The following is a 26307-nucleotide window of genomic DNA, read 5'->3' as shown; positions in this document are numbered from 1 at the left end:
ATGCAGTATCATTTCCTGGAGTATGTGGATGACAAAGACTACAAATAATGAGGACACTTTTTTGTTAAGATGAAGAGATGTTCAACATTTGCATGAAAACTGTCCCAACGAACCAATGGGGTTTTGTTGATAACATTAGGCTCTTTGATTGGTGGATCCATCACTAACTAAAAAATGAGGCTTAAAAGGGTCCCAGCACAGCATTCACTGCAAGCTGAATGACAGCAATGGCTCATCTGAAGTTCCTCCTTCTCCTCCTGTGGGTTGGTAAGTGAACTACTGCACTCACTTCCTGTGCTTGTTTGAACTTTGTCTGTTTGAACTGTTCCTTAGGTTATGACACATCTATGTTAATAAAGGCTTGTTTTGCTTGTTTTGTGTTAATATCATGTATGTCCTTCTAATTCTTTGTTTCTCCTTTGATATCAGTTTTGTACATTTGTCAGAATTTCCCAGTATCAGGAACACTCGCTCATACAATATGTTTGAATTTCATCAGTTATTTATGATAAATCTTTTTAGCCAAACAACTGGCTGAGAAAGATAATGTTGTTCAGACAGTGAACCAACTATTTGTAAGTAAATTACTGGGCTTATTTCAGGTGTCACAGAGAGCGCAGTCCTGGATTTACACAAAAGAATCTTCAACGGTTATGACTGTGAAAACACCAAGCATCTGTACCATGTGAAAATAACTGCAACCAAAGGAACAGCTGTTTCTCGATGTGGAGGCTCTCTGATCCACAGAGAGTGGGTTCTAACTGCAGCTCACTGTTGGATAGATCAACCTGGATGGTGAGAAAATGAGAATTTCACTTAAAACTTAAGATTAGACAGAATCAAAAAGGCCAGAGGCAAAAATCATTACTGATATTTGTTCTTTATTTTCATAATAAAGACTTTGTTATAACCATTTCCATTGTTTAGGACTATGTCTGCATATGTAGGAATTCATCCAGGTCCAGGAAGTATGGTTGCAATTAGGGATCACCAAATCTTTCAGAACCATGACATCATGCTACTGAAAATCTCACCAGCATCGATCAGGACTGACCTTGTTCAGTTACCTGATTGTACCGTTCCTCCGAACATGTGAGTTCCAACACAAGCATGATAGGTTTTCTTTTTAAACTGTCGTTGTAACCTGAATTATTTAGATTTTCTTACATGCTTAAAGCAAATCTGCAAGTATGCTTTAGAATGAGAATAAGACTCTCTTTACTTTAGGAGATGCATTCATGACCCAGAGTAAAGGACAATAAAATATGAGAGTGGCATAAAATTCAGAGAATAATCAGAAATTTAATGTTTAATTTTTGAATCCTTAAAGTTAATTTAGCTTTAGTCATAGTGAACTGGAAATACCCAGCCTGTGGACTCCAATCATATGAATTTATCTTGTACTCACAACACATGGATGAACTAATTAATTATTATTCTTTAATTTGTAGAGGAAATGACATTAAAATTGCAGGCCTTGGTGGTTATCTAGTAAATCAACAGAACATCCCACGTAAGACCTATTTTATTTTATTTTTTCATTTTTCTAGCTTACATTAGAATTTGATTTTGGCTTGTGAGCCTGTTTTAATTTTACAACTGTGATGACATGCAGTATTTATTTGATTTTATGGTGGATATACTCTCAGTTTCCCTCCTTTTTAAATGCTGCTCAGCTTCACACATTTTGTTCCAGAAATGAGTGAAAGCGTGTTTCTGATCTGATTTCATTGCATGAAACACTGAGTAGCTTTTGTTCTTTTCCTCTTTTTTTTTAGGCCCTGATGAACCGCCTCATCTCAAGTGTGCAAAGATGCATGTTGTTAACTGTGGGCTTAATCGCACTCCATGTAATTCACCATTATTATGGCCAAATGGAAACACGATGTGTTATGAAGAAGCTGGAGTGGACACATGTCCGGTGAGCTGCCATGCTGCTAACGTTTACTCTCCATTATCAGATGTTTTAAAATAAACCTATGGATTATATTTTCTTTCTCAGGGTGATTCTGGTGGTGGAGTGTTATTCAACAACATGATTTACGGTGTTCATGTTGGAGGTGGGACATGTGTCTGTAGCAGATCAGCTGTTTCTCTGAAGGTCTGCTCTTACATTGGTTGGATAAAAAACTTCATTACACCAAATAGTGGAAAATAATTCAATTAAATAAGATTTCAAGAAAAAAATAAACAATCAGCTCTACAAGAAATATGTGTGGTGTGATTTGTTTCTATCCCAGAACCACTTTTTCTCAGAAATGTAAATTTATGTGTATAAAACCACACACCTTATGTGTGGTGTGAATATAGTTTCAGATAGTAGATCATTTTGTTCTTCAGAAACTGTGAAATTGACACTGTGAAGATGGAAACCAGGTTTGTGACATGCCATCAATCAGCTGCAGGACACCTAATGATGAAACACCGCTTCATAAGTCAGAATAACATTTTGGAAAGGATGGACTGGACGGAAAGGAAAATTCGGAGGTCATCAAGAGTCACCTCTAAGTCCTCCAGCGCATCATCTGTGAGCGGACAAGAAACTGCTGCTAAAATCGCTGCAGCTCAAGCAACATTGAAAATCATACATGAACAACAGTGTCAGCAAGCAGAGCTTCTGCAGCTGGAAGCTGAAAATAAAAGACAGATTGCAGAATAAACAGCTGAGGCCTGTAGATGATGTTTAAGGATGGAGGAAGAAGAAGCACAGTTGCAAGCAAAACTTGAGGTTGAAAATGCTGCCAGGCGAAAGGTTTTGGAAGAGAAGTGCAAGGAACTGGAGTGATTGGAAGCACTCAAACAGTTAAGGCTGCTAAGGCATCCATGCAAGTGTAAAAGCAAGAGCAAGATGAAGATTCAGGAGAAGAAATTAAGCAGTTACTACTTGCATGAAAATCTGAAAGGGAAAAGGAAGGAGACTCAAGTCATCACACAAGTCACATATGTAACTCACCAGAGTTACATATGTGACAGATGTTCACCACAACAAGCTATTATACAGCCACAGCATGACGGTAGCATTGCAGCACTTGCCATGGCATTAGCAGATTCTATTAGTGCTAGTCATCTTCCTATGCCAAAGCCAACAACATTCAGTGGTGACCCACCAAAGCATAAGAACTGGAAAGCTGCCTTTCAAACTTTGATCAAAAGAAAAAAACACACCAGCCTCTGAGAAAATCTACTATTTGTGCAAGTACGTTAGTGGACCAGCTAAGAAGGCTGTTGAAAACTATTTCCTGTTAGGCACTGAGGCTGCTTATAAAGCACCATGGGAAGTTTTAGATGAGAGATTTGAAAACTATTTTCTTATTGTCAAAGCCTTTAGAGATAAACTTAGTGCATGGCCTAGAATTGGCTCCAAGGACAGTTTAGAACTTAAGTGTTTGTAGACTTCCAGCGTAGCTGTGAAGCTGCCGAAAGCCAGATTAAGGGTCTACAGGTTCTTAATGACTATAATGAGAATCAAAAAGTCCTCTCTAAGCTTCATGATGGGCTGACTTCAAGGTGGAACAGAAAGGTCTCGATGATAGAAGAGAAGACTGGCAGATTTCCAAGCTTAGCCAGTTTGTGCAGTTTCTCATAAGGGAGGCCAGGATTGCATGTAATGTTGTGATTTCACTCCATACCTTGAAACAGTGTAATGGAGAAAAGGCCAAAGCACAGTGGCCGGGGTGGGTATCTTGCTGTCTGTGCGTTGGAGTTTTTCCCAATGGGAGAGAGGAACAGGTCCTGTGCTTTTGGTGCAAGAAACGGGTCCTGACAGTTGTCTGTATCTATGTGCCGAATGACAGTTCAGAGTACCCGGCTGTCTTGGAGTCCCTGAGTGGGCTGCTTGAGGTTGCTCCACCTGGGGACTCATATCTTATTGAGAAACTTGGGTGCTCATGTGGGCAATGACATGAGCACCCAAAAAAGGGCTATGGTTACCGTGATCATTTACAAATATCTCTAAATCACAGAAAATACTAAACACTCTTAAATTTTTAATCACATAAAAGTGATTTTTGAGTAGAAATAAAAAGATGGTTTTTGCACTAGGGTTTGTAGTCGTCTGAAACTTACACAGACTGCAATTTTCCTCATTATGACACAATGCCAAATCTTACACTTCAAAACCCTTCGTTTAGGCTGACTGGCATCTGACTATTTAGACCTGTTTTCTCTTGTATTTCCCTGCCTAAGGTTTCTGACCGAAAAGAAGAATCCTGATACAAGCCGCAAGCAAACATGTATATGAATCTACAGCCTGCAGAAAAGAGTGATGCATGCATGCAGTACAGTAACATTCAAAAACACATGGACTGCTCAGGATTAACTGACTAAAACCACAATGCCAGTTGCTGGGATAGATTGTAAAAAAGTACTCTGGATTCACCCCAGTGTCATCTCCCTGGTTTCAGTATGATGGCTAAAAATGATTTGTAGATGGATGGATAGATATCTCTTCACTGATGTCAACATCATAGACTCAGATGATAAATGGTAAATGATCTGATTGGTATATAGTGCTTTTCTACTCTCCAAGAGCACTCAAAGCGCTTTATATAACATGCCCCATTCACATATTCATACAAGCACTTTCTCCTATTCTGAAGTGCATTGTATTTAACATTCACACACACATTCATGCTTCAATTGATACATCGAAGAGCAACTTGGGGTTAGGATCTGGGTCAATAATGAAGAAAATTATGTTGTCCTTCGCATGATTAAAAAAACCTCTGATCATTCTGGCAAAACCTCACAAAATAACTAAAGTTGTATCTTTGCTGAAAGCCACACATCTTCATGATCGCATAGAAACAGTAAACATGATAAGCATTTATGAGCTTTCAGCACACAACAAAACTGCAAATACAGTGGACATATAGATCATGTGGACAACTGCTGCTGTTTGCAAGAACTGGAGGACACTTTGAAATAACTGTAAATTTGTTACCTGATCAAATTTTTTTAGCTATACATATTTCAAAAAATTAAAAAAACATAAAACTTATTAACAAATCATATAAAAAAAACCATTTCATTCACAAAGAGATGAATTTCATTCCTTTGTGTGTGTGTGTGTGTGTGTGTGTGTGTGTGTGTGTGTGTGTGTGTGTGTGTGTGTGTGTGTGTGTGTGTGTGATATGATGTAAGTGCTCTATGTGATTTGATTTTTATTAAGCTATTTCCAAGGTCACAAACAGAATTTTAGGCTTGCAGACTAATGTTAAAGTTTAACTTTTTCTAACTGCAAGTATGCTTGTATACCATCTGTAGGAGGGACAATGGGTTGGCCCTGCTATAATTTTCTTGAGCAACTGTGTGTTCAGAGGCCCAGGCTGACTGGCTGCCTATGCACCATCCCATTAGTTAAGTTGTTGTGAGGCATTGTGGGGATCAGAGAAGGACAGTCATCAATCAATCATTTCACAGAATTACTTGATTTGCAAACACAGTAGGGTTCTGAGACATTATGGTAAATGGCCTTCTTCCGATATTGCACTTTTCTACTCAAAGCACTCTATACAAGATAAGCAATTTCTTTCTGTGCTTAAGTGCTTCCTATCTAACATCCTAACAACATAGCTAGGATGATTGGGATGGGTATAAAAAAACAGAACTAAGTTAACCGCAATCTGCAATCTACTGACATCCAGTGGTGAAAATTTTACACACCATAACATCAGTGAACTCAGGAACACCGCATGCAGAACACCGTTCCAGAAACATATTTTTGAGGTCAGACACTGATGATGGATGAGCTTAAAGTCTCTGCTCTAATTCATCCCAAAGGTGTTCTGACGGGCAGAGGTCAGGACTCAGGGTGGAGCCCAACTCCACAAAAACAACCCCACGTCATGAGCCCCGCTCCACCAAACTTTACACTTTGCACAATGCAGTCAAACAAGTACCATTTTCCTGCTAACTGCCAAAAGCAGACTCATCTATCAGATTGCGACATGGATAAGCGTGAGCCCGGGGTAACAAGCACTGAGTTATCTAAGAACTGTCTTCTGTTCACAAAAGGAATCTACACTTCCAACTGCAAACATGTCTTGAACACACACACACACACGTACACCAACATATACTTTTATGGTATTACATAGATGTGCTTGTCTGTCAAATTAAACTGTTATATTCAAATGGGCTCAATCTCAAAAAATGTTATTGTTTGACAGTAGTTTATCTATATTGCCTCTTTCATATCAGATTTTGTATGTTAACTGAATTGTTTTGTGTCCTTTCTTAAACCGATGGTGATTTGCTAATAGGGTCATTTTGTCTCAACTCAAACAATTTTTAGAATTTTTCCTGGTCCTTCCAACCATGAAATTAAATCAGGATCTGTCATCAGGGAAATGTACCACAAAAAATTCTAGGTATGGTCTAGTTAAATTATATTATTAAAAAAACTTATTTAAGATAAGATAAGATAACTCTTTATTGTCATTGCACAGTCATACATAGTACAGTAGTACAATGAAATTGGAAAAACTGTCCTACGTCGGCACTACATATAACACAACACGACACGATATGACACATCACAACGTAACAAACAACACAACACAGTATATTAACTTAGTATAAAAAAAGAAGAATAAGTGTATGTATATTGCACACTGTTATTATTGCACATTAATTATTATTGCACCTTGTTATAAATATAAATATTATTGTTATCGTTTTAAACATTGTTACCTCCCCCTAAAAAGTCCAGGGAGGTATCCAGTCAGGTCAGCTATTTACATTGATCAGGGCTATTGCCCTGTTGTAAAAGCTGTCCTTGAGTCTATTTGTTCGGGACCTCAGCAGCCTGAACCTCCTGCCAGACGGCAGCAGCTTAAACACCCGGTGTCCTGGGTGTGTGCAGTCCCGTAGGATGCTGCGTGCCCTCTTGAGACAGCGAGTGCTGTACAGGTCCTTCAGGGAGGGAAGAGGATGTCCAATGATTTTTGGGGCCATGTTGATGACCCTCTGGAGTGCCTTTCTGTGTGCTGTGGTGCAGCTGGAGAACCACACACCGATGCAATATGTCAGCACACTTTCAATGGAGCAGCGGTAGAAGACGGTCAGCAGCTCCTTCTTCAGGTCCATTTTTCTGAGGATTCTCAGAAAGTGGAGACGCTGTTGGGCCTTCTTTAAGACCGCAGAGGTGTTAGAGCTCCATTGGAGCTCCCATATTTGAGCAAACACCAAAAAGAATTTGAAAAGTACTCTACATGTTTTATTTTGTCCATTCGTCCATTGTCTTCTGTGTATCCTTAATAGGGTCATAACTATAAACCATTCAGAAAAAATTACCAAATGTTTTGCAGTGTGGCGGTCCACGTCCATGTTGATTTCTTGTCTATGGAATCAATTTCTGTTACTGTCAGTCTCCTGAAAATTACAATACCACTACAATACAATACTAACTGGCAAGAGAAAATATTTTGTGAATGAAACATAATTCATTATTATTATTATTATTATTACATGAATGCCTATACTTTCATTGATATTTGGAAAAATATAAAATATAAAATATTTTTTACTACTACTGTATAGTTAAGAGTTTAATGATAATGTATTATCATATATTATTGCTTATTTATTTTTACAGTATCCACTAGAACAGCGGCATATGGAGCCTCTTGCAGAAAGGCAGAGAGGATGACAGTCATCATCCTGGCAAACTAACCACAAAATATCAAAGTTAACCTAATAATTCAAGAGGAAAATATTCCACATCAGTTTTATATGGACTAACATTACTGTTCTGTTATGAGTTTAAGATTGAGCTTCTTTTAAATGCTTTATATTCAGTTTAATCTTCAGTCGCACTGGGGATTAATTAAGTAAACAATCTCTCTGTATGCCTGTGTAGCTATCTATATTATAAGACATTAAACTGTATTAATTAAATAACAAATAAAATCACAGCTGAAGACTTGAGCACCATGTGACATGATTAACTGTTCGCAGGATTACTAAAATGATTGAAACATGAAGGTGTTTTGGCAAAAAAGCTGGTCAAACATTAAACTGCAAAACTGAAAGTGCTGTTTGAGTCTGAACATTTTCAACTCACCACCAGAAAAAGATGCTGTTCTCCACAATATGTAAATAAGGATAGAGTATAGGCGATATCAGCAGCTGGATCAAAATGAGAATTTTATATCCCCCATAGTTGAGTATAGGCATTCAATCCAAAAGGTCACATGTTGTGGAGAAATAATGTGAATCTTTTGTGCAATCAAATGTTTTATTTTTATTTTAATAGCACAACAAATAATACATTTGTTAATAAATCTTATTCAGACACAAGTTTGCTTGTTGCTTGCTTCCTCACAAACGACCATTTCTGCTCCTTACATTCATCACCCTGAAAACAGCACAGTGAACAAATCATACTGAAACACTGTGTTTATTTCAGTTACAAAAGTTATTTTTATTTTAGGTTTCATGAAACACATATATATTGTTGGCAGTACTTTAGATGAAGGCAGCATGCTGCTCTCAGACTTACACTTAAACTCAAAGGGTCTATAATCTCTAAACTGATATATTTTACAAAGAAATCCTGTCTGGGCAGCGTCTGGATTTGGACTTAAGAGCTCGTTGGCATTTCTAAAACAATAGCAAACCTGCACACCATACATTGTTTTGTTTTTTGTGTGTGCATGTGAAACTTTTCTGTCTTGTGTTGTGTTCATTTATGTCTTTTCTTTTCTCTTTAATGTTTCTGTCCATTATATGTGCAAGAACAAACTTCTGAATCACCTCTTAGTGATAAGTGTCTACAGTTTCCTTTCTCGTTTGGCTCTGGATGAAGGCAGTCGCACTTTTCTCCTCTCCCTCTTCCTTCTCTTTCCTGCTTGGCTTCTCAATGTCCTTGTCTAGTCTCGTCTACTTTTCTACTTTTGCCCTGGATGACTCTCACGGTCTGTTACAACCTAAAAGAGGAATTATGGATTTGAACAACTGGTCCCTGAATGCAATTGACACGCTCTTCTCAACGAGAAGCCTGGGCTTGAGTAAGTCCGAGTGTCCTAGAGGGACGTTCCCCTCTGGATACACAATGGACGGGTGGAGGAACTGGAGGGTCGTGTGCCTGGCGGGACTGTCAATCGAGGACATTGTAGACATCTACCTTTTCGGAACCATGATAACAGGGTTCTTGCTGTTCGGAGTTGGCTTGGCCCTGGCTTATCAAAGATAGCAGAATTGGCTTTCCAAAACCCCACAAGGCTGCCCGCTGTGATGGAAATGATGGGACGGGTCGTGACTTCTCAAAATGGGCTCATTGAACGCAGCACGGATACGATCTTGGAGAAGCTCACGGCAGTCTCTGCTCTCTGAGCACAAGATTGATAACATCTCAGAGAAGCTCTCCAACGGGAGACTGAGAGACCAGTGACGGACTGTTAGACCAACTGTGAAATTGACATGCAGTTGTTCGCACTAAAGGAAAACCACCATCATTTCATGCAGCTACCGTATCGGTGTCAGCTGTGGTCTCAAGGCTGGAGCTGATACGTATGTATGTTCGGGGGGTCCAATTTCACTGCAGATGTAAACATTGCATGTGACAAATAAAAGGCTTGATTGAATAGCTTCAGACTTATGTTCAAAGAAAAGAAAAGAAGCCCTCAAACCTCTACTCTACTTTATGTGTTGATTTAATGAGCGAGTTCACTTTGTTTCTCTCTTCTCTCAAACGTCTAATCTCTCCTCCTCCTCTTCCTCTGTGTTTTATTCAGTCGTACCGTTTACAGCAGCGAGCAGGGCTTCTTCTTGACCTTGGCGGGCTGAGGGCAGAGGACGGCACGAATGGCCTCATCAAACACAGTCTTCAGACCACGCTGGGTCAAGGCTGAGCACTCCAGGTATTTGACTGCATCTATACATGCGAAGACACATATATGTTAATAAAAGAAGAGAAAGAACTACAAAGACAAAGTAAGAGAAGAAAGGTTTGCTGGTAGTGGAGAAGAATAAGTTCAACTTTCAAAGAACACTATAGTCAACTACAGCTACTATACTTTTACTGTGATGCCAGGAAATGAGGGGAATAACAAAAATTTGCAGAGGCAGTCAGGCTACAAAGTTCTCTAGCATCTTCATCTGCTAGTTTCATATCTTCACTGGTGAGGAGAGCTTCAAATCTTAAAGTGCTTTTCAAGCAAATAAAGTAAGAGTGACTGACCTATCTCCTTAGCCAGAGCTAGGCCCTGTGGATAGGTGATAGGCGCCAGTTTCTTGTCCTTCAGTTTCTCAATGGTATCCTTTTCATCCCTCAGATCCAGCTTAGTGCCAACCAGGATGATGGGTGTGGAGGGGCAGTGGTGACGGACCTCAGGGTACCACTGGCAGAATACAGAGTAAAGGAAAACTAAATAAGAGGCAAGAAAGGGGAACACGCAAAATCAAGGAACGTGTTAGAGGCAAAAAACAGAATCAAAGGTGGAGGGAGATGAAGCTCTGATGCCAGGTGTTACAGAAAGGTGGATGAAGGCATGAAAAACAAATGATATGCTGTAGCTATTAAAGATGAGAGAAATACATCATCCAACTTTCACCCACAGCATCAATCATTCATTCACATCAATTATTAGACCTGTTTAGGCTTTTTCTCCATTTTGTAATCCAAGTACCTATTTTTTTTCTCTATAATAAATTCCTGCTTTTGTTCTGTTTGTTCTTTTTTACATTTTGTTCCTCGGCAGCTGAGAGACAGGCCTCATAAAAAACAGCCAAAACTCACCTTAGCTCTGACGTTCTCATAGGATGCCGGGCTAACCAGGGAGAAGCAGATTAGGAAAACATCCTGGATGGAGAGACAAGGAGACAAAGAATTAGAATAACTGCTGCAGTTTTAATTAGCTGACATGTTATACAAGTTCTGTCTCTGTAACTTTATGTCCATTAGTTACTGTGTGTGCCTGTGTGTGTATGTGTGATTCTGTACCGTCTGTGGCTAGGACAGTGGGCGGAGCCTGTCATAATCTTCCTGTCCAGCTGTATCCCAGAGGCCCAGGTTGACCGGCTTGCTGTCCACCATCACATTAGCTGAATATTTGTCGAATCTGTGGGGAGAGTAGAGAAGGTCAGCGATCAGCCAACAAGTCATAGGCAACCTTTCATTTCATTGGTTATTCATTCATTCAACAATCTTTCAATTCACTGATTGTTTAACCAGTGAAACTCCTGTAATGGAGAAAAAAAACAGGACCATACTTGAAATACCACTGTTCACAAAAACATTAACCAACAACATTACTTTGGTTAGTTTGACACAAAAGCCATCCTAACCATGTCTAGTAAGAGAGAATAATACATAATAAGGCAGGGCTGCCCCCGTGTGGTCTCATAGTAGAATAACAGTTTAATTTCTCATTTTTAAAAACTTGAGAAATTTCATATTCATATTCAAATGTATTCAGGCTCAAATGAAACTGATAACACAAATGTTTGCAGACACAGATGTTTTTTTACAGAAAGAAAGAGACTAGTGTACCAGATTAATCCTGTTTTATGGCCTGTCCGAGGTCTACCCCGCCCTTTGCCTAATGACAGCTGGGATGGGCTTCAGTCTCCTTAATGACCCAGTAGTTAAAAAGATGGATGGATTTCCTGAAATAGAAAAGTCACTGAAATAACGTAAACTGTCAAACATAGAACAACTATGACAAACAGTCAACACTATCTGAGATCCTGCTGGTGGTTAGGGAGGATATACGTGATTCTGTTTGTTGTTTAAACATATTTATAGAGTTAAGAGTTCAGATTGCTGGAAGAACAACATTCACGCAGTCTGATTGCTGTTTTTCTCCCAAAATGTAGAAACACCTGCTAACCATGGCACACTCTGCTTTTCCATTAGGTCTGTGCAAATACTACTTAAGTACACTCATCCTCCTGTGCCATTAGTGATATTAACAGAGTGTAGTCCATTTACGTTGGGCTTCAGCATCTACGCACATGTTGGCAGATTTTCTGAGTAATGTAAGTTTAGGAGGACGTCACTGTGGAGAGGAGTGAGGTTCTTTTTTTTAAACAAAAATAACCGAGACAGAGTTTTAGTGTGGAAGGAGCCATTATGTTCCCAAAGTTCATTTATGTTTCCCACAGATGCAGCAACATGATTCACAATGAGTCAACATGAGCAATGTTAATCATGACTGCAAAAAGATTAGCAACTGTGAAAGTGGAAGATGAAAAGTTATAACCTTGTTTACATATAAACAAGTTACAGTAACAGTGTATACACACACTCATGCAGATACCGATCAGGGATAACATTATGACCACAGGCCACAGGTCCCCCTTTTGATACCAAAACAGCCCTGAAGAATGGACTCCACTGGAGCCCTGAAGGTATGCTGTATCTGCAACAAGATTCTAGCAACAGATCCTTTAAGTTCTGGAAGTTGCGAGGTGGGGCCTCGGAGCTTCTCAACCTTAAACATGTTGTTGTACTCTTTAAACCAGTCCTGAAACATGTTTGCGTTGCTGAAAGAGGGCACAGCTTTAGAGGCCATGTATTTCTGTTGCTCCGTGGTTCAGTTCTGATGCTCATGTGCCCATTTTTGGTGCTTTCATGAATGGACAGAGGTCAGCACGGGCACCCTGACTGGTCTGCAGCTATGCTGCCTCATGCGCTGCACATGACCCTGTTGCTGGTTCACCACTGCGCCTTCCTTGGACCACTTTTGATAGATACTACTGCAAGCCGGGAACCCCCCACAAGAGCTGCAGTTTGGAGATGATCCAGCCATCACAATATTAATATTATTAATATTGCAGACTTACTCAAATCCCTGTGCTCGCCCATTTTTCTGCTTTTAACTCATAAACTTTGACTACAAAATGTTCAGTTGCTCCGTAATATATCCCACCCACTAACAGGTGCCCCAATAAAGAAATAATCAGTGTTATTCACTTCACCTATCAGTGATCATAATATTAAGCCTCATTGGTGTATACTGTTAAAATTAGATACTCATGTTAAACATGGCCCAAATTTGTAAACCTTGTGGCCAATGCATGTGCAAGTAATCGCTGTGCACAGTGAGGTTTAGGACAGTGTTTACTGCTTGTTTATCTGTGTAATATGTAAGAGTGGGGACATCGTTAATATGGTCATCTCATGCTCACAGCTCTGGCTGTGAACACAGCCACCGCCTGCTCTTTCAACCTGTTTATAATGAACAGAAGAAAGCTGGCTTAAAGTGAGGGTGGCTGTTATAACCCTAGCAGGCTCCCACAGGTTCAGCTGCCGCCCATTTCTCCTGAGGAGCCAGTGTATAGCTGGATACAAGCTTGTGAAGAGCTCCTCGGTGTACGCCAGTGTCAGTACTGTGGTGACCTTAGGTGTTTGTTTCCCAGCCTGCAGAGGCTTGTGTAGTGATGTGCTTTGACGTATTTGACGATGAGTTTAGCGCTGTGTTTGAGCTAGTAGTGAGCAGCCAGTGCCCTATGTGAGAGTGAAGTTTTTCTTTGATTAACCATTTCTTGTCTTTTCAGCAGATTCTAGTCTGTTGACATCCTTTGTTGGAGTGATATAACAGTATAGTTGACTCGTTATCTGTCCCCTGAGCTTATCATTGTTAATCCCCTCATCCCCTAGCCCTTTCCTGAGGGTGTAAGAGTGGCCTTAAAGGAAATGGCTTTTTTTAGACAGTGGATGAACAGTTAAATGTCAATCATAAAATGTCAATCAAGTACATCAACATTAGTTGACTGAAGCCACAATACTCTTAAAACAGTTTGCAGCCTCATACTTCCTCCTTTATCTTAAAAACTCAAATTATTTCAGTGTTACTCTAAAAGTCATACCTTGATGACGATCAGCAGGTAGCACAAACAGATGACCAGCAGGGGGCAGAAGAATCCAACAGTGCACGTGTAGACAATAAACGATGTCTTCCACACTTCTGCTGGTTCAGGCCACACGATGCTGCAGTTCCCATCATCCTTCAGCACATCCGCGAACACCACTACCGGCAGCACCACCACAAAGGACCCCGCCCAAACGGTGCCACTGATAGCCTTAGCCACGTGGGGGCGCCGCCACCAAGAAGAGCGGATGGGATGCACCACAGCCAGGTATCGGTCCACTGATATCACAGTTAGACAAAAGATGCTGGTAAACTGGTTGATGGCATCCACTGTCATAACCACTCGGCACATCAGAGAGCCGAAAGGCCACGAGAGCAAAGCGTTCTGTACCGCCAAGAAGGGTAGGCCCAGCATGAAAAGCTCATCTGCAATGGCTAGATTGAGGATGTAGATGTTTGTGACTGACTCGTGTTTTGTGTAGTTGACAACAACATGGATGACCAGAGTGTTTCCCACCAAGCCAACGACACAAACGATGCCATAAATGAGTGGGATGAAGATTCCAGCCAAGCCAGGGAGGGATCCTGGTTTACTTTTGGTGCAATTTTGACAGGAGCTGTTAAGGAGAAACGAAGTGTCATCTTGGTTGAAGCTGTGAAGCGGTTCAGAGGGAGTAGAAAGGAGCAGGAAATGAGAGTAGGAGGGGGCAGAGGTGTTGCTCCAGGTAGCTGTAGGGACTTCCTGAGGCAGCAAAGCAAACTGGACGAGCTCCATCGAGGCGTTAACGACTATCAGGCAACAGTTGTTGGTAAGCTCACATCAGTAGAAGATCAGCAGCCCTACAGAAAGCAAAGTTAATTAATTTAGCACACTTCATGTGGACATGAAATATAAAGCAATTAATGCATTAAAGGTGTATTCTAACATTTTGGAGATGTCCAGTTAATCAACTCTTCCAACAAATCAGCCGTGTTGGTTGTTCGTCCACTGAAATGTGTCTGTAAAGCTATAAAGTTTCTTCTGGGACCTTTTCTGAGTTCTGTTTTCAGTTTCTGTTCGAGCAGATCTGTTGTTGGAGAAAATGCTTCATCCTTTGTAGCATCCTTTACATCAGGGGTCCCCAATCCCAGTCCACGAGGGCCGGTGTCCCTGCAGGTTTTAGATGTGTCCTTGATCCATCACAGCTGATTTAAATGGATAAATTACCTTCTTAACATGTCCTGAAGTTCTCCAGAGGCCTGGTAATGAACTAATCATGTGATTCAGGTGTGTTGACCCAGGGTGAGATCTAAAACCTGCAGGGACACCGGCCCCCGTGGACTGGGATTGGGGAACCCTGCTTTACATGGTGGAATAGACACAGCACACAGTTTGCATGCAATTATACACACTGCAGCAAACTTGTTGCTTAACTTTAAAATATAAATATAGTACATAATAATAAGTATAGAATTTATGTAAAACCCTTAGGAGTAAGAAAGGTGCTCGGTGTTATTTAGCACCTGGATTATCATTAATGTAACGTTAATCCAGGTCCATGAAACTTCAACTAAACTGCATTATAATTGTGTTTTAGAGTTTTAGAGGAAACATCTAGGCTGACTGTGTAAAGGTAACAGATTTCCCATCACGTCTTAGATTGTTCTTTGCTAGTATGGACTTTGAATTTTTATTGGATAGACAGCAACTTGGGAAGTCTTGTTACCTTGAGGTTGCCTGGAGACAGCCGGCACTCAAGTGCTGTATTGTTCTTGGTTTCAAGTGGGCAGGAGACTTTTGCTGCATGTTTAGTGTTTATGTCTTCTCTGTAAAACTCACAAGTGACATTTTTTTGCATCTAGACAACAATACTATATAACTAGCTAATGTGAGCTTTAGGGGTATTTAAATGTTTTAACAGGCTTCTGTCAAAAATAGACGTGCAAGCACTATTACATTTTTCATCTGACTATTGGCAAGAGAATGAGTGAGCCAGTTTAATAAAATATAAAACTGTGTCTCTAAAAGATATGTAGCAAAGAAAGATAAAACATAGAAAACAATGGCATACACAGCAGTAAGAGAGAATGAACAGGCAACAACATGTATTGACAAAGACACACTTTTCTATGTACACATAACGTTGACTGCTGCTGATGTTGGACAACACCTAAAAGTTTCAAAAGTTTGGCCATATCTGCCCAGTGGCTTGATGAATACTAAGCTATTAATAAACATAACAACCTTCCTTCCGTCACAACAAAGCAAGCGAGCACCAGAACACAGACATAAGGTATTTAGTTTTATTAGTACGAGACTTGTTTATGAAGCCATCCCAGCTTCTTAATCACCACTGTTCCACACACAGGCACACCCTCATCCCTCACAGCGATGGTTAATAATTGGTGGAACAAAATGCACTGACCTATGGGGGAAAAATAGCAGAGGCATATCTTCTGCGACCTCAACTGAGTAAAGTACATTAATGCAGATGTGAAGATGAGCGGAAGAGCGGGGAAGGTAAGGTGAATTATATACACCACTAAAGAATCCCCCAGAGACAGTTACTTTAGATTAAAATAAGTACAAATATTGGCAGCACACAGCAAATGTACACACTTTGAAGCATGACTGAATTCTCTTTCAGTGTTTGGAGATTTTTTTTGCTTTGCTTTAATTACATTTCATTCATTACAACCTAAAGGGCACCAGTACCACCAGTGGAGAATAAGACCACAGTGTTCACTGGTCAAACACGTGATCAAATCATGGTGAATGTCAATCCTTATGTACAGTTTTTAGACCAAACCTAAGAGCCATCCATAGGTCATGACCTCAGTTACTAAATGTGAATGCCAGAGGATGGTATATGCCGTGGATCTCAACTGCTTAATGCTGCTACTGCTTTTATGAAGCAACAGGGTAAAGACAAGAAGTCGATAAATATAGAAATATTAACTTGTACCTAATATCGAATTACACTTATACTTGGGGTTATTTAGGCTTTTAAAACCTCATGTTTAAATCAGAAATTATTCAAATGAAAGAAGGCTAAGATGGATTTTTTTATAATGTGTGCACATTGTGTAAGGAGTCTTTAGTGAAGAGATGCTATTGTGACATCATCATATAAGGGAGTAGTGATATATTGAGCTGTACTGGAAAAATCCCCTGGAGGGAGTCTAGACGGTGGTGATGGCAGCGCAGGGGTGAAGGATGATGCTGGAGATCTGGATGGATGTGATGTGAAGCATGACAAATGGTGAGATTAATGGATGGACCTGAGGACAGAGGTCCTGATTAAAAGTGAGGATGAATGGGGTGGAAGAGTTTTCCATCAATCTGACAAGGAAATGACCACAGAGAGCAGCAGAGGCTTAGACATTTTTTAAATGACCACAGTGCAAAAAATTGGATAAGAGACAGAAACTATGATAAACACAGAGAGGAACATCATCAGTCAGTCGCCTTTATAAACTAGGTGCTGTGTGAGAGGGAACATGAATGGGTGGTATAAACGTGAGACAGTCTTCTTGACTAACCTTTGACAGGCTTCGTATCACAAACAGTGCTGTGATTGTGAATATGGAGTTGTACAACGTTCAGGTGTCACACTGTACAAAGACACGGAGCTAAAATGGTTCAACAGATTAAATCGAGGCACCAATTATTTCTCTGGCCTCAGTCATTGATTTTTTTTTTCCAGTCAGCGAACTTGAGTGACGTATAAAGTCTCAATAAGTCCTTTTCAATAAAGCGTATCAGGAGTACACAAAAGAAAAGAATGTTGTAATGCAGTAAAAGTGGTTCAGCAAAATATTAAAAATCAGCTGAGGCACAAGAGCCAGTGTTCACTCTTAAATCCTGTCTCCATAAATAAAAAAATATAAAAAAAATTATCGTTCTGGTTTTTATGGTTCCAACATTTATTAAAAAAACAGTTTTGGATAGATAATGAACAAATAGTAGGAAACCAAAACCTTTCTGTGGTTACACATTGTGACTATTTGGAGTGCATTCTCTTTGTAATCCAACCTTGTGGCTAGTATGTGCATCATTTATTAAGCTTAAAAAAATCCACAATTACCTTCAAGTTCTGTCCTTGTCTCTCTATGCTCCCTTTTCCTCCTTCTCTTTCCTCTCATTCAGCAGCCAGTCACAGCACAAGGCTGCCCCTTCCTGAGCCTGGTTCTGCCACATGTTGCCTCTTATTAAAATGAGTTCTTCCTCCCCTCTGTTGCCATGTGGTTGCTCACAGTGAATTGCTGGGTTTTTCTCTATGATATTGTAGGATCTTTGTCTTGTGATAGAAAGCGCCTTGAGGCAACTGTGGCTGTGAATTGGCACTATAATAATAAAATGGAATTGAACATATAAAAACTATAGTAATGCAATTCACATCCATGGTTAGTGAAGACAAATGATTTTCTAACATATCACAGGCTTCACATCACTGTCATAACGAGAATATCTGTTAATTAATATATAAAAGGGGAAATAAGAAGTTTAATGGTTCCATAACACAAACTGGAGTGGTTGCAGGTATCTTTTGTTTTGTTTTTTACTCACACCATACATTAGATAGTCACTGAATGTCCCACTGAGATGTGAACAGTCAGCAAGGCTAACCTAATCACACACACACTCCCCTACACTCTCCTCATTTTGCCTTTGCTATTGCCTCCCACCCTAATCTCTGATAAACACAATAAGAGCAGACTGACAATTTTTCTTCCTGAAGTGCATCACTTCTCTTGTCTGCCATTGCACGAGCAGCTCTGTGAAAACCCTCCCAGGAGGTGTTGCTATGGTAACATAAGGTCAAGACAAGGCTTAAAGGTCCCTGCATGGAGCAAATTGACGAGATAAGTGAGAGTCTGAATGACTGCTGATTGAAGAGTCCTTGCATTTACATTCAAATACAAAGAGTATTGTGTGTGAGAGGCCAGGTGTGTGACAAATGCATTTGTGCATGTGTGTACACAAAACCTGCCCTCTGTGCATCTGCAGAGTGAAGATAATATAGTCTTAGAGATCTCAGGGTAAATTTATGTTAACTGGTTGTTATTTAAAGTCTGATGCTAGCTGAAGTGATGATTACAATTCTAAATGTTCACTTGTTTGCTATACATATCTATATTTATGTGCCATTTGTGGCATAGAATGGAATATGTATAGTTTTCAAAGCAAATCTTAAAATAATAGGTTCAACACAAAATATGATTGAGCTGCTGCTTTGGCAAATTTTGCATAGTCTGTTCTCTCCTAATGCAGACATCCGGAGAAACAGAAGCTAGAAAGTTTGTTAAAAATAGGAAGGTACTTACTTTTTTATTATTTCACATCTCAAGGATTACTCTATCATTCTGGCAAACAAGGTTATCCAGTCATATGGCTTACTAATTCAGTGTTCTGGTTCACTTTCCCCACTTTTTAGCTCATTTTGTGGCTGCAGCAGGGAAAAGCAAATGCCAAGCATACAAATTTGAATATCAAACACATTTGGAAAAGACTCAAGACTGGATCGAGAGCGTGAAACGGTAATCTTCTGTGGTTTCGTAACCTTATCATTCTGTGCAAGCAGGAAAAAACTTAAATGACGTTGAAGCTGTGCTGAAAAAAATAAATATAGAAAAAAATCTCATGTGTAACTGAAATATGTATTTTGCCTGATCATTAAACTTTAATGGTAACTTACTGGTTGTCATTTACAGTAATTTAACTATTAATAATAAGTGAATGCCATATGCCACATATGAGACTGAATAAAAAATATAATATATATTAATTTTACAAAGTGACACAATGAAAAAGAATAAAAAATTTAATTTAAAACCTTGATTTGCAGTTTTTTTTTTTAAATTAATAAATTGAATGTAAATATATTTAAAAAACTGAAAAAAGTCTAGAAAAAAACTCTGTTTAAGTGAGACAACACAGGGTTTACAAATGAACTGGTGAAATTGTACCTATTTGCTGAGGCAGTACAATGAGAGGCCTGGGTGGGGTGACTGCAGCTCCGGAGGTAGAGCAGATCACCTACTGATCGGAAGGTTGGTGGTTCGATCCCTGGCTCATGTATCCTTGGGCAAGATACTAACCCCAGGTTGCTCTCGATGCATCCATCGGAGCATGAATGTGTGTGAATGTCGATAGAAAGCACTCAGTTTAGAGACAGTGCTTGTGAGATTGGGTGATTGTGGCATGTTGTATAGAGCGCTTTGAGTACTCCGGGAGAGTAGAAAAGTGAAAGCTATGTAAGAATCAGTCCATTTGTACAGTATAATTTGAGGCAACAGCAGCAGTTCATAACCTACCAAAATTATGCAACGCTTTCAAACTGTCGGTGGTCTAAGCAGCAGTCCTTTCTATCCACTTGTTCACTACACACTTTAACGACATTACAGTTCAATGTGTTTTTTCTTAATCTCATCAGTCCCATGTTTTCCTGTGCTGGCTTGAACACCTTTAGGCTTTCACGTCAGAGACTTTCTCACTGCTCTAATTCAACTCTGACTAAACTCAATGCTGCAAACTCAGTTTGTGATTACCAACAAATGCATGTCACTTTGTTCCTCATGAATCAGTAGAAAATAAAATCCACTTTCACTGAAGCCTCAGTGTATTTCAGCATAGGCTTTACAGTTAGCCTTTGAATTAGCTGAAGCCAAGATGTCATCTTGAGATTTTCAGAGCCTTTTCCAGAGGAAAGACTATTATACTGAGTCATGCACCACCTCAGCAGTTATTGTCCCTCGATGGAATTCACTGAAGGTGTGTGTACTCATAACTGGATGCCACGGCTGACACTGCAGGACAACACACTTCTCTACTCCCATATCGATCATTCCAGCTGTTCATCCACAACATCACTGAATCCCAAATTCAGTTATTTCCATAATGATGCTTGCTCATAACTGCAAAGCGACACTAGCAGTATTGTACTTAGAGATTAGCTGGTGAAGCGACAATTGCTTGGCACATAATAAGCCTGGATACTATTGTTATGGTTTCTGCTAATGAAAATAGCTTGCACCTGCTGTGAGCTTCAGCTGTTGTGTCTTTCAAAGGAACAAGCTGAAAACTTTCAAAAATCCACATTCATGCTGACAGCGGTTTGGTGCACGATGCTTTAATAAACACTTTTAACATCAGTTTCCATGGTTTTTTTTTTAATGTTTTTGTTTTTTTCCTATCACCATTACGTGTTGTACAACCATCAATTTGGCTTTAACCTCTCGTATTTCTGGTGTGATTAACCTCTCTTAAAGACAAAAGAGAGCATAAGAGATGGAAAAGAGATGTCCTTGAATAAAATTCAATAGTTGAATTTTTGGAAAGCATTTATACTAACATTAATGGTGACTCTCTTTATAAGAGGCCTGGTGATGATTACATGGTTGATACTGGTGGTAAATACATGTTTCCTCCTCACTGAAAACTCTGTTGACGCCTGCGTAATACCTCGTAATTGTTCAATCCACAGCTTGGAACAAACAACCTCCTGATGCAATCTAGAGGCCACAAGGTACCCATTAACACAGACGCCTGTCTGGCAACTGTTTCGTTGGGGAAGTGAATGCCTGCTGATTGCCCAAAGGGCCGCTCATTATTGTTACATTCACTAAGTGCATTTTAGGGCATTTCTATTGTTTCTTTTAATGTCAGTCTGGTCTTTTCTTTTTTTTGCCACCCTTATTCCTAGCATATAAAAAATAGGACAGGAAAAAGCAAAGACTGTTGGTGGTGTGGCCACCAGGCTGCAGAGGGTATCTCATAAAGGGTCATGGGAAATGGGGAAGAGTAACCATCACTCACTGCACAAAATAGATTTCAAAGCCTTACTTATCACGCTGTCATTAAGAAGGTGCCAAGGAATTGCAGCATAAACTATATACATTTATGTGCATCTGTCCATTTATTTCATATGGTTTATAATGTTAGTTATAATTGTGGATACAACTGATCATCACACGACGATGATGCTGCACAAAATCATCACTTGAATTCCTTGCTGCGACGCTTTGAGCTTGGACATGAACACACCTAAGTATATGTACACTTCGTGTAGACAAAACATTTAGAGACTGGAGCTTGAAACACACTCCTGCATCTGTGAATTTGCATTATATGCCAATAAAATACAACAATAATGCTAATGACACACACATTTAAAAAAAAGCTTACCAAAGTCAGTACATTCTAGGTTGGCAGCAGTCTCCAGGGTTAGGGTCGCTAAAGCTGCTAGCAAATGCTAGGTAACGCCTCAGCTAGTTAAAAATCACTGAACATGTTTGTGCTCTTTTGGACCATTTTAACGAGTTTATCTGGCAAATTATATGTCTTCTGTCACAAAAAGGTCTGTGACTTAAATTGTAATACTGTATGAATATGCTTCAGTCTATGTATGCAAGTTGCTAATCAAGATAAACCACATTAGCTGCTAACTAGCTGCTAGCACTACAGCCTCTCATCCAAATACGGCCATTGTTTACTTCCAAAGAAAAACAATGGTGACAGCCAAAATGCCAAACTTGAAGCTTCAAAGCAGTAGTCCACAAAAGAGTATGTGCTCTTGTTGTGATTGGGTCCAAATTTTATATAGAGTGTTTGACTTTAGGTAACATTTAAATAGTGATAATATTATCAGTGTGAAATATTGTACTTTTTGTTTACTAAATTTAGCCTATTCAATATCTACAGTTACTAAAAATAGCCCCATCTTTGCAAGATAGACCAGTAAACATTTGTGAGTTACTTTAGCCCAAAGTACAAAGATCCCAAGCTTGTATTTTCACAAAAACACATATATGCTTTCAGCAAGGCAAATATTTGGACTATAAATATTCATTTGTGATATTTCTTTGGGGAAAATAGTGGGTTTGTGATGTGTGTACACTGTTTATGACATGTAATACACAGTAATGTTCTTTTTTTTTTTTTTAAAGCAATTTCACTCGAAGCAGGAGAGCATAGATTGAGCAGAGATACACCATCAGCTAATTGGCTATCCATTAGTACTACTCCCTCAGGGAATCTACTTCCTCTGTTGCGGTTTAATTAACAGATTTGGACTGGATCCAGTCACCTCCACACCGCTGCCCGCCTCCACACTTTTTATTACAAAGCTGACAAGTGCTCACAGATTGCACAGAGTGTGATCAATAATCTTACAAGCATGTCATGTGGATCAAAGATCTGCAAATGCAAACATGGTCACAGAATGGTTTTGGTTGTATTTCAGTTTTTCTGAACGACACATATGGAAGGACTTATCTATGGATAGATAAACACGCAGGGAGGTGTTCGTGTGCACACATGAGTCATTTGGCCCTAAGGCAGTGACTGAAGTTAAAAAACACAGGAGACTCTGCAGCACCCACAGTGTCACACTGCTTGTGGAGGGTAGATTTTTGGGAAGGTATACAGGAATTTGTGGGGGGTGCATTAATGCTTACATGCATTGCCACAGTTCTGCTAAAACCAATATCAGCAACACTTTTATCCTCTTCCTACACAGCGTGCAGGACACATGCAGTTTATGAGAAAAAAAAAAACGTACCACAGGTGAACAGACGAGAATGAAAAGCTTTAAAAGCTAAAGAGTGGTGACCAATTAAATTAAAAGCTCTGTTTCCTTGGACAGTGAAAGAAAGAGAAAACAAAGGGTCACGTAGAGGTTAATTATTTTTTTTACCTGTTTCACAGCAGTCCATTAATTCAAGCAGCAGGGCTTCAATAACAGTGTTCTAAACCTTATCAGTGATAGTGGAGCAGATTTCATATTCCTTCCTCTTCTTTCCTCTTTCTTTTATTTCCTCTCAACCCTGTTGTTGTTTTCCCCTCATCTCTTCTTCTATCTCCTACACTGCATTTCACCCTTCTTCATCTCACTTGGTTTCTCCTCATCTCTTCTCTCGTGACTCCTATTCCTCTTAATTCTGCATTTTTTGTTTTTAGTTTGAGTTCAATTTCTATTCCAGTCCCCTTTTTGTATGTGTGACCCTTTAGAGCAAATCAAGGCCTCCACTTCCACCTGTATCGTTTTTAAAAGCCACATACACAAAAATCCTCATTTTTACAGTAATTCCAGGAGTTCTGTATCAGCAGCAGACAGATGAGCACCGTGACTGATAATGTTTTTGGCTTGCTGCACCTCCAGAGACACGGCGCGAAATATATCTCACATTAATAAAGAGTATTAGAGATTAAAATAAATCCCACCAATACACAGCAACAACTAGGACAAAACAGAAAGACACGAGCAACACACAAAGCACAGACTGCTGAAGTGAACCTAAACACGACACCAGCCACCTTCACCTGATGTATTTACATGTAAGCACGAGTTTATGGCTGTGTGCTGTCCGCTATCACAGGTGAATTCTGCAAATAAAAATGTATCCAGCTGACGGCAATGGCTGCTGTTGTTTGGACGAGCCATCAAGTTTATGTTACTAAGTAAGACAAACTTAACGACGCTTCATTTTCACAGGCTTGTGTTAGCGGCAGTGTGGATTAAAAAGGCTGTCCTGCACACTCTAAACAGAGACTAAAGACATGACGAAGGGAAAAAAATACTTACAACTATCCGCTCACTGTGTTTCACCGGTCTGCACTTCAGCTGAGAACAGACTCACTCGGAGCCGTGAACAGCGGAGACTGTCTCAGAGCTCTGAGAGCTGAGGGGGTTTGTAAGAACAGCCTCCACCTACAATACCCACGCGCGCACACACGCGCCCGTGTTTCTTTTTTTTTTTCTTTCTCTCTGTTTTTTGTTGGAATTTCGAGGACCCTGCAGACACGACGTATTAGCAACTCTCTTAACCAATAGAAACCACAACCCTAGTTCTAGAAACAGTTTTAGATGTTTTATATATACATATTATAATGGTTATGCTCGGCTTAATCACATCCTGTATTATCCTCTCTCGTAGCTGAGCGCAAATGTTGTGGAAATCTGAAATAAATCAGGTTTTCTCTGCGACTTTAATTTGACTTTGCATTGGTTCAAATTACCAGCAGGTCCATGTGCTTTTTTACAAAGCACCTCCAATATTTACACATCACTGCCACGATCACACAATACGGTCAGAACACTGTGTGCGAAAGATAACTGATGCATGAGCGTGTGGTATACCTGAAAGATTATTCTTTGCCCTCATAACAATAAATAAAATCTGTTTATTTATTCAAATTATTAGGAAGATATGCTCATAATAAATTGAATACATACCAATCAAGTACATTTCTTTTGGCCAGATTCCATTAAACTTTTTTCATGGACTTAAAAAAACAAAGACACAGAAAGTTGACATGTAATTAAATTAAAATCAGCATTTTGAGCATAAATATTTTCTGAGTGCATGAAGACAGAATGACAAAACATGGAGCCTTTCACTGAGTCAGGTCAGCTTCACACAGTCTTAAAATTTCCCATTACACTAATCAGTTGTTAATACCTTTGCGGGGAGTGCACAAATGAACAAACAGCTAAGCACCTGAATCTCTGGAGCCATTACTCATAGCAGCAGCTTTGGAAAACCATCACTTTATGCTTTTTAAACAAGTGCCATTAACATGGGTTCATTTTTTACTTTTTGTGCACTTAAATTTGAGTCCTCAAGACAAATTGGCAGTAAGAAGTACTGTATAACAAAGTACAGGGATAGTGCAATCACAGTGTCACATATTTTACACAAAGCAATTTTAAAATGCTGTGTTTGTTTAGACATTTAATTCTGATTCAGAAATGCAAACAAAGTGTTCAAAAATAGAGATTCATACGAACATAGCAGGCACTTTGCTTTGCTCTCTCATCTTTCTGCCTCTGTGAATAGCTGTAAGTAAAAATGGAGGGGCCATTGACTAACAGTCCATGTTCAGACCAGACTTTTTAACTGAACGAGGCAGTCACTTTACGACCGTCAGCCAGTGCATTTCACCTTCCTCCTTAGCAATAACTAAGGCAAAAATGCAGTTCAACCCAAGGCATAGTGAGAATGGGCTTCATGAACATGGCTGAAGCAAATGTCATGTTCACAGTGTGAGATATGCTGAGTGGTGCATAAGTAGTTTGGGTCTCCTTAGAGAGTACTCTGAAGGTGTGCCTGCATGTGTGTGTTCTTCTATTGTCTGTCATTCCAGCACACAGTTCCAACATTGTTACTTTTCAAGCACCTACACCTGTGCGGCAGACTCACACCCAAGCTCCTGCAGTGGGAACTCTAACCTTTAGTACGTGTGTCCCCACTCAGCCAGGTGAGATATAGCAGAACCATCAATTCAGAGTCTGACAGTAAGGGTGAAGACGAGCCTGACTGTTGGTCTGCTCCAAACAAGCCCATAAGCAAGCTTTGAAATATTATGTCACAAAATTGTGAAACTGGGACATGAAATTTGATTTGAAAATGAAATTCATCCTGATCAGGAGCTGTTATGATCTAAATGGTGTTCTAGATCCAGTAAGCAAACAGGAAGAGCTGCAATGTGTGTGCTTTTTCATTAATG

At 39.7% G+C, this 26307-nt stretch overlaps 3 protein-coding genes across 3 annotated transcripts; 1 reads left to right on the top strand and 2 right to left on the bottom strand.

Moving 5' to 3' along the window:
* Nucleotides 1-227: 227 nt before the first annotated feature.
* Nucleotides 228-7674, top strand: LOC146572063 (thrombin-like enzyme cerastocytin). Its single transcript, XM_085278446.1, has 7 exons — nt 228-267; nt 603-795; nt 928-1092; nt 1452-1513; nt 1779-1921; nt 2003-2060; nt 7598-7674. Exons 1-7 carry the CDS (start codon nt 228-230, stop codon nt 7672-7674), a joined length of 738 nt encoding a protein of 245 aa, XP_085134572.1.
* A 726-nt stretch (nt 7675-8400) lies between these two features.
* LOC146572062 (ras-related C3 botulinum toxin substrate 2-like) lies at nt 8401-12518 on the bottom strand. The gene is made up of 4 exons (XM_085278445.1): nt 12438-12518; nt 10742-10804; nt 10184-10343; nt 8401-9877 (listed from the first exon to the last, which is right to left on the bottom strand). The coding sequence occupies exons 1-4, from the start codon at nt 12516-12518 to the stop codon at nt 9747-9749; spliced, it is 435 nt and encodes a 144-aa protein (XP_085134571.1). The 3' UTR covers nt 8401-9746.
* A 1247-nt stretch (nt 12519-13765) lies between these two features.
* Nucleotides 13766-24446, bottom strand: LOC146572061 (somatostatin receptor type 3-like). Its single transcript, XM_085278577.1, has 2 exons — nt 24383-24446; nt 13766-14657 (listed from the first exon to the last, which is right to left on the bottom strand). The coding sequence occupies exon 2, from the start codon at nt 14590-14592 to the stop codon at nt 13810-13812; it is 783 nt and encodes a 260-aa protein (XP_085134703.1). The 5' UTR covers nt 14593-14657; nt 24383-24446; the 3' UTR covers nt 13766-13809.
* Nucleotides 24447-26307: the final 1861 nt, after the last annotated feature.

Source organism: Mchenga conophoros, linkage group LG6 (genome assembly GCF_057382185.1).
Source record: "Mchenga conophoros isolate Kocher_MC1m ecotype Shallow Benthic linkage group LG6, M_conophoros_male_GT1.1, whole genome shotgun sequence".
Lineage (NCBI taxonomy): Eukaryota > Metazoa > Chordata > Actinopteri > Cichliformes > Cichlidae > Mchenga > Mchenga conophoros.
This window is presented reverse-complemented; position numbering and strand designations above follow the sequence as displayed.